A 13,654-nucleotide genomic window follows, 5' to 3' on the forward strand; every position below is an offset into this window, starting at 1 on the left:
TGAAGACGAACCTCCAAACAAAAAAAGCAAGGTGTCTGAATCAAGCGACAAATATTTTTCTCGGGGGAGAAAGTCTCCAGTAGATGACTCACCTCTACGAGCTCCACCAGACTCACCTGACTCACCTTACTTTGATTATTCTTCATCCTCTATTTTCGACCCTTCGTCCCGTCTTGTTATCGACACCAGTGACTTTGCTGTTTTGGAATCTCCTGCCTCTCCCATTAAGGACTCTCCAGCCTCTCCTACTTTAGAGTCACCTGCTTCCCCTGTCATGCAGTCCCCTGCATCCCCAGTTTCTGACACTTCTAAAACCACATCAAAAAGAACATATACTCCTGTTGTAATTCCAGCCGTCTCCACAGTAACTATTACAAGGCGTGACCCCCGTACTGCAGCCAGTAGGAGCTCTGCTTCATCATGTAGCACATCTGGTCCCACAAATACATTGAAGAAACAATCAGCACCTTATGCTCCTCGTACAGAGGATAGCTCTACTTCACCATCTGTACCCAACTTGCCAGTGCCACCAACAAAACCATTACCAAAACCTATCCTAATGAAGCCGTCCTCTTCAGCTGATCCGCGACTCTATGGCACATCTGCAAGGTATTTATAGATATGTATGGTTAGGTATGATGTCATAAGCTTTATTGTGCATTGCAAAATTGTGTAAAATGGCTTTGCGTATGAATTTCTTTTGGGGTGGATTATTTTCCAGAAATGTGATCTCTGAATCTCCAGCCACTGGTGAAACTTCAAAGTTCCTGGCCAAGCAAGAAGTACTGTGGAAAGGCTTCCTCAACATGTTGACTGTATCAAAGTTTGCTACGAAAGTCTATTTGGTTTCAGGATCTGCCGAAACTCTGAAATTGGTAACATTTAGACAACATTTTTTTTACATCATCATCATAAGGTTGGGAGTTTAACTAAAAAATAATGAACATCTTGTTCTTGTCTTTAGGAACTACCCGATACTATTGAAATTGGTGGACGAATCATGCCTCAAACAGTGTGGGACTATGTTGCCAAGCTCAAGACCAACATGACAAAGGCAAGCATCATATGCACTCCGCTCCAGTAGTACCAGAACATTGAGGCCAATTCCTTCATTTTTGCTGTAGACTAAAAAAATACTAGTTTGAGAGATCAACCGTTGTTTCCAGGCATTTGTATCTGCAGTTGCTACATAACTTTTTTTTTTTTTCTTTTAAATTCGTGCCATTTTCATGTGTGCGTATTGGTCAGTGTGTGTGACTGATGTGTGTTTTGTTGCACATAGGTGTCCCACTATATTGATATTTACACTAGTAATAAACAACGCAAACTGTCTATTCTCGGTTTCCAACAGAACCATGTAGGCAACATAAAAAAAAACAGCTGACGGTGTAAAACAAGCAACTGTGAAGCTGTGATACAACCCAAATGTTTTCAGTCTTTACCAAAAGAGGATTGGCCTCACTATTTCAATGCTTTTGGAGTGCATTGTATAAAGTGAAATCCCCTCCATCGCAGGGCTTACGTTCCAGAACATCCCCGCAATAAGTGAAATCCACGATATAGAGATACACCTTTAAGAGGGAGTCAACCCAAAGATATATTTTGCAAGAATAGGTTCTATGCAACCCCACTAGTTGAAACAAGGCATTCTGATAAATATTGCATTTGTGGAATAAGAGTTAATCCAGCGTTTTTAGCCATCTCTGGTGGCGGTCATTTTGTCTCTTCTGTCGACTGAAAATGACATTACAAATGCTCAGGTAATAACCAACCACGGCTGACCTGTTTTCTGAAGCTGAGCTTCTTGGCTACCAGAAAAACGGTTCGTGACCATTACAACAGTTGGTGAAGGTCTGGCAAATGACTTTGCAACCATTTGCAACCTTGAACGAACCCTGCCAAAAAAAATCTACTTTTGCTACCTTCGCAAACACTCGTAAACCTTCCCCGCTCATTGAGGTATGGGCTTTTGAAGCAGTGGCTGGCTTGCTGTGTTGCTTCTTTTGTCTGGGTGGCTCCACCAATGCAATTTTGGAATTGACCCATGTCAGGATGCCACTCTGCTAACATTACATTTGGTACAGAAAGGGAAAATGCAAAAGTGATCAGCAAGCAGCACGCTGAGAGTCTACTGACAGAACACAAATGCTAATCAACGGCTGACAAAACGATAGCGATACAAGTATTTTTTCGTGACTTGATTTAAACTCAAAACTGCTGCACAATGCCGGCAAACGGTGAAATACAAAACACACTTACAAATAAAATCCGCAAAATACCATGACCGTGAACCCGCAACCCGCGATCGAGGGGGTTTTGCTGTATTAGATTCATGTCTTTGTCAACACCAGTTACATGATATACTTTTTTTGTTGTTGTTTATTAGGAGTTATGCGTGATCCGCTTTCATCCTGCGACTGAAGAAGAAGAGGTGGCATATGTCTCACTCTTTTCGTACTTCAGCAGCAGAGGGCGCTTTGGTGTAGTTTCCAACAACAGCCGTTCCATCAAGGATGTCTACCTTGTACCACTTAGTGCAAAGGAGTCCATTCCATCCATACTGCAACCTCTGGAAGGACCAGGTGTGACAATAATCGAGTTATAAATCTAGACACAAATTCATTCATTCATTCCCCTCATAGTGAGTTTTATTTAAGAAAATCTCCATTTGACTACAGTATACTGTACAGTATTCCTTTTCCTTGCTACAGTCGCCCTACCTTCATCTTAACTAGCAACTGTTTGTGTCGTTATTTAATGATTACCACCTAATAGCTTGCAACACAACAGCTTATTACTTAGAATTGAAAGCATAAGTTAAAGACACATCCATTCATATATTAGGTTGCTGCTTTAAATGAGTTTGTAGATATTGTTTAAAATAAAATTCCAGAACCAAATCCCGCCCAATGGACAAATTCTTATTTAAATCAAATTTTATGCTGCATGGTGAATGAGTGGTTAGCATAGCTGCCTCACAAGATAGGTTTCCATTACAGTTGAATACAATACAATACAATTTTATATAGCGCATTTCACAACAGCTGCAGCTGTAACAAAGCACTTTACATACAACAAAATTGCAGTATTATAACAAGTGAAAGCAATAAATTAACACAAAACACTATATACAATAGACAGTGGAAAACAGCCAAAAACTGTCAGTCTCAATTCGAATCAAAAGCCAACAAATAGAAATGTGCCCGGCCAGTTTTCAGTCGAACTAGCGCTCGTTGCTGTGGCTGCTGGACAGAGTCTCGCTGCTGGAGGGTCTGGTGTACTGGGTCTCACCCTTTGAACGTGACCGGGCGGGGTCACGTGACCAGTTGAAATGCGAAAAATTGCGATATACTTACATTTTTGCATTTTGCACATTTGTGAGGGCAATGGAAACACAGCTATTGTTTTCAGGTTCCAACCTCTGCTCCATCTTTCACGTGTCGAGATTCTGTGCATAATCTGGCCTCTTTCCACATTCCAAAAATATGCATGTTAAGTTAATTGTAAACTAGTCCATAGGTGTGAAAAGTCAGATGGGCAACGCTCAAGCTCACCTGTGATCTTTATGAGGACAAGTGCTCTTGAAAATGGATGGATGTTTGTATTTCTTGATTAAAAAAAAAAAAGTTAAATCTGTTTTCACCCAAAAATGAGAACCAATCCATTATTGTTTCTTCACAGGACTTGAAAAGAACAGGCCCAATCTTCTTCTTGGTTTGGCAGTTATCCAAAAAGCAAAGCGTTCTGGAAGTGTACTTCAGGATATAGAAGAAAAGAAATCAAAAATTATCTCTAAAGACCCTATGTGGATCCCAAAACCTCCAGTCCTGTATGGTTCTGACAAATTGGAGGTTTTCCAACCCTATGATCCCGAGACCCCTGCAAGCACAACCCCTCCTGATTCACCTCCTTGTCCTGAGTCACCGCCAGATTCCTCTTCTAATGCAGAAACTCTACCATCACATCTGATCCCTTTTAAATCAAACCCCACCGTTTCTACCTCAGCCAATGCTGCATCCGCCCAACCCACATCCAGTAACATCTCTGACAGGAAAACTCCCAGTGTTACACCACTATCAACTATCTTGAGTGCATTGTTTAAAAATAAGCAAACAACTGTCACGGTCTCTAACGAGGAACGTTGTACTACTAACGTGACAACAGTAAGTACAAAAGTATCTGTGTTTTCTCATGTGTCCGGCTCAATGGTGGATCCAATTGTTCAACAGTATGGACAGAAATCTAAAGTCAAAGATATAGAAGAGGAATGCACATTTGATCGTCCCTATGACCCAGAGGAGGAGTATGATCCAGCAATAGGATATGGAACCGTTTCTTCACAGAGCAAAGGAAACAATCATTCGGAAGACCCTCCATTATCAAGTGCTGTAGACGATGATGTGGCCTATGATCCAGAGGATGAGACTATTTTTCAAGATGTGCGATGTGATGAAAAGAAGACAAATCAAACTAAAATATCTAACTGTCCATCATCATTTCCAAATTCCACACCGGTTGAAACACAGTCTTTTGCCAAAATTCCAACCGAAACCTCGTCTCTAACTCCAGTTCCACAGAACCTTCCCACGGGTACTGTGGTCGTCTCAGCTGCTACACTGACTGAGCAGCAGCGAATGCTTGAGGAACTGAATAAGCAGATTGAAGAGCAAAAACGACAGTTAAAGGAACAGGAGGAAGCACTTCGTCAACAAAGAGAGACCGTAGGTATGTTTATGGCCCAATTTTCTGTTACTGATCCCATGATGCCTTCTCCTTCGAAGTCTCTGCCTCTCAGTCAAGTCTCATCCCTTCAGAGTGGTATAATTCACTCAGAGCCAAGACCTTCAGAATCAAAAGACTCAAAGCCCGAAGAAGCCAACAGTCTAACAGAGGCTGTTGATGCTCCCAGCGTGGAGTCACAAACAGATTGGCAAAAAGGCGCAAATGCCATTCCTTGTTTAAATATCACTTCAGTTACAGAACAAGCCCAAGTAAATGAAAAATCTTCATCTGCTGGAGAGATTGAGGATTCTGATGTCCCTTATGATCCAGAGGATGACCTTTTCAATGAAATCCAAGAGGATGTATTTCAAGGAAACACCACAAGGAATCAGGATTCCTCTTTACCTAGAACCTACACAGCTCCAATTGCATATCAAAGCAGAAGGAAGAGGTCATCACCGAAGAAGCGAAGTCATCGCGAAAGAGGCCGCTGCAGAAGTCCTTCAAGAAGATCCCACCAGCGTTCTGTTTCACATTCTAGGAAACACAGAGAAAGGGACAGGCACAGAAAAAGTGAAAGAGATAAGTCAAAGCATAGAACTAGAGATCACTCTGAACGCCAGGCACGTCACCGTAAATCACACAGTGCAAGGCGTCATTCCCATGATCGCAGGAGGTCATCATCCTCTCCTAGAGAAAACGATTTGATGCCACAAGTACCAAAAGAGATCTGTGCATCCCCTAATATCACTGAGACACAAATGCCTGTTCCTTTAAAATGTCAGTTGAACCAAGATGTTGGACAATTTGAACACTGTAACACATTAACTACTCCACTTTCTATGAAAAATACCAATGATGAGCATAGTTTAAAATGTGATAGTTCCGAGAAAGACTTTTCACAAGAAAATGTGCCCAATTTAAAACTTGAAACTTCACAACAACCAAAATCCAACAAACCTTTAAACAGCATGGACAGTGGGCTTGATAACTCAGGTGTTTTACCTTCAGAGATGAATAAACAGCTGGGAACAAGTGGAGATAAATTTGAAAGTTCAATTCCTCTAAGAGAGATTGACCCTCCCATTCGAGATTCCCCTGAGAGCCCTGATCCTGAGCCACAGTTTATTAAACCAAATTGGGTAGAAAATAATCCCTCTGCTAAATCTCATAAAATCATAGATTGCCAGACACAACTCAGTAACCTCACGCCAGCCATGAATGTAGAAAATGATTTCCAGCTTTCTGTAAGCCAAGCAACGTTGAACATACCACCACACTTTGAAGGTACATCAAACGTTGCAAATCTTATTTTCAGAGCACTTAATATACATCGTTCAGACTCGGGGGAGCGAAGTATGACAGAGAGAGAGAATGACGGGAAATACTTAGATCGAAAGCATTCAGAAATACTGAGTCAAGGGAGTGGATCTTTAAATCCAACTGTGGAATTAAGTACTAGTTTAGGACCTGAAATGAGCCGTCTTCTAAAATGTTCAAGACCGGGTAGCGATCCAGAGCAAGATACTGAAGTTCCTAATCTGAATGTAGATGAAAATATGTCTCAGTCAGAACCAGCAAGCAAGCCAGGTGTCATGGATATTGAGGGTTCACAAAATCAAGGCAGGACTTCAGATTTTACAATAAAAGGTAGTGACCCCAGTATCAAAAGTAAGAATTTCCCTCAGTTGAAGGATTTTCAGCAACATGGAAAAGATGTTGACGTAAATATAAGACACTGTGATCAAGAAAGTAGTTTAAAGTCAAATGTAGCCACATATTTTGATGAAAGATACCTGCGTACATCATCCCCAGTAATGTCAGATGAAAAGCAAACTGAAAAATGCTTAAAAAGAGGAGAAGAGGCATCCACACGTAGACCAGGACCAATGATAAATTATGGACATTTTCAGTCCAGCATTTCCTATACGGGACAAGACAATGTTGGATCTGCACACCATTTCAAGGAAGCACAGTATGATTTTAAGTTCGAAAGGAGTGTGCATAGCCTTGACATGACAGTATCAGAAAACCTACACGATTGTAGAAAGCATGATGTCATAGAAATTTGTTCTTTAGGACATGGTCAAGCTGTCGCTAGTATGGGTGGTCAAGGTTTTAGTCATAGAGTTGACTCACATGTTTCAGACAGAGGCATTGGAGAAACACTTACAGATGGCAACTATGTAAACATTCAAGGAAGAAACAAGCATGACCAATGTCCTGAGAGGACAAATGATAATAATGGTCAGCAAGACCAATGTGCTATTTCTAATCTAAAAGCAGATTGGATAACTAAAAAAACTGGTCCAGGAGTTCTCAGCAGTCAAAATATGAAAATATTTGAGTGTAAGACATATGTTGATTGGAATTGTCCCGGATCAGTTGGAGATTCAGTCAGAATTGGGCAACATACAAAAGATGACGGGAAAGTCCATCAGCCTCTTTGGAGAGGTACAACTATCGAAAGCCATGGGCCTGAAAAAATAGCTACTAGTAGTGTAGATGCTTGTAAACCACGGGTTGAAATGGAAGGGTCAAATGTAGGGCCTATAGAGCATGATAGCAGAGGACCAGGTGGTTCAGATGTCACTGGACCAAGGGAGGAGACGCTCTATCCTGATATAGAAGTCTCAGTACGTGACAGAAGAGAGCTGTGTGGTCCAGATTTCACCGGGCCAGGGGCTGTTATCAGAGGGCCCAAAATGCATAACTGGAATGTACCCGAGACTGACGTGAGAATTCCTTTGCATGATCGTAGAGGACCAGGTGCATGTGATTTCAGAACACAGGAACATAACTTCAATCCAGCTGTGGTTGATGGTGTTCTTGGCATGAAACCTGTAGGTCCTGATTTAAGAGAACCAAGACATGAAAACAAACATCCAACTATGAATAGTTTAGAATATGATGTGAGAGGACCAAATGTCTTAGATAATTTAGGATCAGGTTTTGAAAGAGGTTTGGGTAGGGAGGACCCTGCAGGGGTGCGAGGTCCAGGAGGCCATGATGTCAGGGGACAAGGGCCTGATGGAAGAAAACCTGCTATGGAATTTCCGAGGATCAATGCAAAAGGACTTGCAGGAATACATTTTAGTGGGCCAGGGAATGAAAGGAGAGAAGTATCAATCAACTGTCCTGAGGTTGACAGAAACAGATCTGAATTTCCTGATTTTAGCGAAATGGAACCCAGCAGAGGAGAAATAGGATTACCGTTTTTTACTGGACCATGTCATGAGAGACTAGGAGGGAGTAATCAGAGAGAGCATGGGTTTAAAAGGAACTCAATAGAGGATCGAGTGCCTTCTGCTGTGTGGGGAGAGCAACACACTGATGAGTTTGGCCTCGGACCTAGAAGACCAGCTTGGGACCCTCAGTCAGAAAGAGGGAATCCACATATGGACGTAACCTTGCATGACTGGAGAGGGCCAGATATTACGGGACCTGAAAGAAATCACCCAGGGCCTGATAACAGAAGACATCAACCATTCATGGAAACTAGAATGGTAGAAGCAAGAATTCCAAACAGACCAGAGGATCACCATTTCGGTCAAAACACAGAGTGCTCAGGGCCTGATAGGAGGCATCCAGATAGGCAGGGAACGAGGCACAGCAGTGTTTTTGCTGACAGGAGAGGCACAAATCATCCTTTTGGAGGACCTGGCCCAGATAAAATACTTCCACAAATGATGGGCCCTGATTGCAACAGAAGAGGTCCACATTTCAGAGCTAACTTAGAGCCTGAGCGGAAAGGCCCAGCTAGTCAAGATTTTAGAGGGCCAATATGTGAAATGAGAAATCCAAACATTGAGGGCTTGGGGCCTGACAGACGACAACAAGAAGACCGTGACTTCCGAATTATGAATTTTGAGAGAGGTCCAGGTGGACCAGGTCCTAATTGGAGAGAAAATGGGCCGGCATTCATGGGAACAGGAAACAGGCAAAGCAACAGATTAGGTCGAGATAGTAGAGAAGATCAAAGACATAGAAGGGAATGTGACTTTGAAAATAGTCATCAAGACAAGTGGAAAGCAACAGATTGCAGGTACCCAGCACCAGATCGTAGAGGCACAGACCCAGAGAAACACTGGTCAGATGGACATGAAATGCAATTTGAAAATGATTGGAACCGTCAAGATAACAGGAGTCCTCGGCCGATTCCAGAGGATATTGACGTACACGTTTTTGAATATAATACAGGGGGGCCTTGTAATGCACAGAGGGGCCCTGAAGTGAGGGAGCGGGGGCACATGCCAGATCGGACACCATTGCTTTCTGGGCCTAGGATAGTTCCTGAGGATGATTGGAGTGGTCCTGGCTGTAGGGATCCAAGGTCTTTCCAAGATAATGCTGATCCAGTGTGTACTAGGCCTGATAGAGTAGGACCTGGAAATGACCGTAGTGAGCCTGGTAGAGGAGGTTCTGAGCCAAGATGGGGATCAGAAAACATGGGCTGCAGACAACAAGGCCATGAAAGGAGAGTTCCAGTCAGTGGTGTACTTGGGTCAGTTAGTATAGGTGTTCAAGAGGTTGAAAGGCAATCACGAAGAACAAGAGGTCAAAGCATGGAATGGCCAAGGCCTGTACACGGGGTTCGTGATCACAATAATTCATTCCAAAACAGAAGAGAAGACGAGATGCAAGACAACCATGAGCGAAGAGGAATAGGAGATATAGATATTCGTTACGATGAGAATCCATACATTGAAAGGCCAGTGAGTGATGCTCGAAATTTACACCCTAGAGCAACGGAAAGAGAAAGGGGAGGTTTAGACGTTAGAGGCCCTACACCAGGTGGCCAAGGATCTGACCTTGTTTTTAAAAGGCGTGACTCTGACATGAGAAGGTTTATTCGTAACAAAATGGATATGAGGAGGGCACCTGACAACCCAAGACTGGGACACGGGCCCGGTGGGTGGGATACAGACACTGAAGTCCCTGTGTGGAATCATAGAGGTGAGGACAAGATGGGCCCAATTTTAGACTCAAGGGCACCCGATCCTTCCACAAAGGATGACATGAAATTTTCTGACATAAGTGACTCAAGACAGTATAATAGACGAGGATTAGCCATCCGAGGTAGGAGCCCAAGACAGAAGTATCAAGCAGTCCGTGGTCCTCAGCGGGTTAATCGGGCTAGTTTTGAAAATCCACGAAATCAGCAAGAAGTACAAACTCCAAAACCAAAGGCTGGCTTGCTGCCCACTCCAACTGAAGGCCGCATATGCTTACCAAATCATAAAATGGGCGATCCTAACATGTTTAGCATAAAACAAAAACAAAGAGGAGGCCACATTAACAGGCAGTGGAGTAGAGGTAGATCATTTACTCAAGACAGGCAAAGACATGAGGCGGGAAAAAGTCCCGCTGACGATGGGGGGGATAAGCGTAACAAAAGTGACAAATAGGAAGCCTGCAACTCACGTCCAAAAACTCAAGAACAATCACAGTATTGGTTAATCTTAACACACATTCAAAATATTTAATTCTGTCAATCATAACGATTTAGTAGTGGGAAGAGTCCATGCCTTAATAAACATTTAATATGACCTAAATGCAAAATAAATATAATGACTACAAAGTGAAATCTCACCAGGTATTTCTGTCAACAATGGTTGTCTTGCTTGTCTCAGTTGTGAAATTGTACACCTATGAAGCCCATGTATGTTCCTCTTTGATTGGGACTAAATGTGTCTAAGCCTAACCACTTGTAAAGTCAGGTTGTAGAGCATTTTCATGAAGATTAACAAATGTACATATATGTATATGTTTAGGTTGTAGTTAAGTTTAAAGTGTATATGTTGCTTCAGTTTATGACCCTTTTACAACAACAAAAACAATAAAAAAGGCCTAGCTTTTCAATTTGGTGTTTGATTTTCTTTTCTTCTTTTTTTTTGCCCTTGGTTTGGATCTCTACTGAGACCCATCTGTGTTGAGTTTACATTACTACATTCCCAAAACACATTTGTTAGATTAATTGACGACTCCAATTGTTCACAGGTGAGTGATTGTTTGTCTGTATCCTGTGATTGACTGTCTCCTCTCAACCTCAAGTTAGCTGCGATAAGATGCAGACCCGACTCTAATGAGGAAAAGTGCTATTGAAAATAGAAAGATGATTTTCATCCTAAATCACCTGTCGTATTTCCTTAGACTTTGAACATCTAAACCTGCTAAATCCCCCAAAATATATATCTTTGTCATTCACAAACACGTGCAATGAGATTCCCAAAACTGCAATTCCAATTAAGTTGGGACATTATGTCAAATGTAAATAAAAACAGAATGCAATGATTTGCAAATCATGTCCTATTGGATACACTACAAAGACAATATATTTAATAATACTGTCTCATTTTGAATTTGATGCCTGCTGCACATTACCAAAAAGCTAGCACCGGGTAGTAAAAGTCTGGGAAAGTTGAGGAGTGCTATAAAAATAAATAAATAAATAAAAACACACCTGTTTGGAACATTCCACTGGTGAGCAGGTTAATCGGAAACCAATGAGTGTCATGATGATTGTGTTCACTACTGTGAACAACTGTGTGAGCAAATAGTCCAACAGTTTGAATACGTTTCTCGGCCTACCAGGCACGATGGCATGCTGGGGTCTCCTGGGGCTTGGGTGTGTGTGTGTGTGTTCCTGGATGGTGTTCAAAGGAAAGTTGATGTAACACAGTGATAATCATGCGCCTGTTCCAGATTTTTTTAAACGTTTTGCGGGCGTCAAATTATAAATGAGTGGATAATTGTTTTTATTAAAAAAAAAAAAAACAATTGTTCAATTTGAACAATAAATGTCTGTAGTGTATCCAACTGAATATAGGTTATAAAGGATTTGCAAATTGTTGCATTACTTTGACGTTTTACACAACGCCACTTCTTTGCAGTTGGGGTTTGTCCGAATAGGATAAGATGGGGACAACTTGTCGAAGAAGGAATTTATGTAACTTGTGAAAAAAAAACCCTCAGATGATGCTTCACAATGATCCAATCTTGTGCACTTTTCATAATTTACCACAGGGGGGCGACACAATTCCAGTAAACCTTGATGCATTTAATGACGTTGAAATAATGTGTAATTATTTTTGATTAACTGTACAACATGAAGTGTTTTAGACTTGCATTACTTATATTGCGCACTGATTAATATAAGCCAAGAATATTGATTGGTGTAAAAATTGTTGTTGAATCAATTAGTGTGCCTGTGGTGGTGTTTTTATTTTCTGGTCTCGGTGTTCACACATGATTTTAGCGAATGCCTTTTTATGGAGGTACAGTTAATCAAATGAACGGTATATGGGGACATGTGGACATATGTACAAATGAGTGTGTTCTTGGGGATCAACTGGTAATTTCCTCGTGCCATTTAACGTGATTGAACAAACAAATGCTGAATGTTACATATTTCAAACCTTGTTATGCAGTTAGAATATGTATTCGTACAATATACACTTTTCCAAGTATTCATAGCACAGCACGTTACTGTATGCAGTTAGTAGATACGTAGTGTGTGCATTTCATCGTACAAGTAAGCTAACACAGATTTTAATAAATATATAAAAATAATTGCACTGTTACAGATACGACGATGAAACAAAACCAAAAAAAACGACACTTTGTGTCGATGTGTTCAAAATTAAACAGCTCATCCAATCACAACACTAATCTGCTTTTTTTCAAAACACGCCAAATTGACACTACAAAGTTCAAAATTTTGAAAGACTGTTCAAAGTGGAGAATTGACAAGTAAGACCGGATGTGATGTGGATGACGTATTAATTGATTTCTAAGTTAATATCGAATTTTGATGCCGCGGCACAGAGTTTGAAAAACACTGGTCAAAGTTATACAAATGGGCTCAAATATATACTGGACAGTAGTGATGGCAAAACGAAGCTTCATGAAGCACTTGGGATATTTTTTACTCCTCTAGATGGTGCTCTTGGCTAGTGCAATGGAAATTCTTATAAATCCATCTAATTCCTCTTACACACAGCTCGTTTATATGCATACACTGTGTTTACCCTGTTAACTCAACCAAAATCAATTCTGTGGTTTCACGCAGGAAGACGCTCCGTTCGTTGTGTAACGAGTTGAACCTTTTGGTGCAATTCTGCAAAACAGACACTGACACCATCTCCACGCTGAAGCGCACTGGCACCTTTCTGAAATACATCAGGGCAAATATATGGAGACAACATGGAAAATGAGAGTGATCCCCCCTCCAGCAAATGTAAACAGAGGAGGTGTCAGGGGATTGTTGGAACGTGTTGTTTTCCCAGGGGCTGCGGTGTCAAAGACTAGCAGGTTAGAGTTTATTGCCTTGCCAAAGGGCACCTCAGCAGTTCCCAGAAGCCACCAAGCTGCAAATTTATTTCTGTCCATACTATGCCACAAATATGTTCTCAAAACAAAGCACTTACTACTGCAATCTAGTTAAAATTTGACAATAGTTATTTTTTTCTCTTACTGCTGTTGTCTGACTCTACAGGATTTTTATCAGTTTACTAGGCCGAAATCCAGCTACTCTGAGAGCCAGTACCAGAATATAATGTGAGTCTTCCACTTGGAATAGGTAAGTGACCTTCAAATACTTCATCTTGTGTTATTTCAGTTCCATCATGATCAAGTTGGACATTTGTTCTATGGAGTTGGCCATTGTTACATGCAAATTCACTGCGTTGTTCAGTTGCCATCTTCCGTGAATTTTGACGATTGATACGTTGGCTTTTAAAGTGTTCTCACTTGTTGTTTTCAACAAATTTGATTAGTCCCATTAATGACTTAATCTGAAATGCACACCTTCCACTCCATATGTAGAGAACAGTAAAATTTTACTGAAAAGTGGCTTTATTTGTTCCTTCTTACAACATGTCGCTGTATCATCTATCAAGTGTACATACAACAGTCACCCACAAATAATAAA

General features: G+C 41.2%; 1 protein-coding gene across 3 annotated transcripts in view; it reads left to right on the forward strand.

The window, feature by feature from the left end:
* Positions 1 to 10,584, forward strand: part of LOC147153032 (uncharacterized) — a 41,604-nt gene extending 31,020 nt beyond the window's left edge. For all 3 annotated transcript variants that reach the window (XM_086018784.1, XM_086018697.1, XM_086018862.1), the window contains exons 12-16: positions 1 to 609; positions 722 to 875; positions 965 to 1,054; positions 2,387 to 2,582; positions 3,682 to 10,584. The exon at positions 1 to 609 is cut by the window's left edge and continues 10 nt beyond it. In XM_086018784.1, coding sequence (XP_085874910.1) covers positions 1 to 609; positions 722 to 875; positions 965 to 1,054; positions 2,387 to 2,582; positions 3,682 to 10,130 — 7,498 coding nt within the window. In that variant the 3' untranslated portion in view covers positions 10,131 to 10,584. The remainder of the gene's footprint in view (positions 610 to 721; positions 876 to 964; positions 1,055 to 2,386; positions 2,583 to 3,681) is intronic.
* Positions 10,585 to 13,654: the final 3,070 nt, after the last annotated feature.

This window comes from Filicampus tigris, chromosome 1 (genome assembly GCF_054856515.1).
Source record: "Filicampus tigris isolate MCC_2025a chromosome 1, RoL_Ftig_1.0, whole genome shotgun sequence".
NCBI lineage: Eukaryota > Metazoa > Chordata > Actinopteri > Syngnathiformes > Syngnathidae > Filicampus > Filicampus tigris.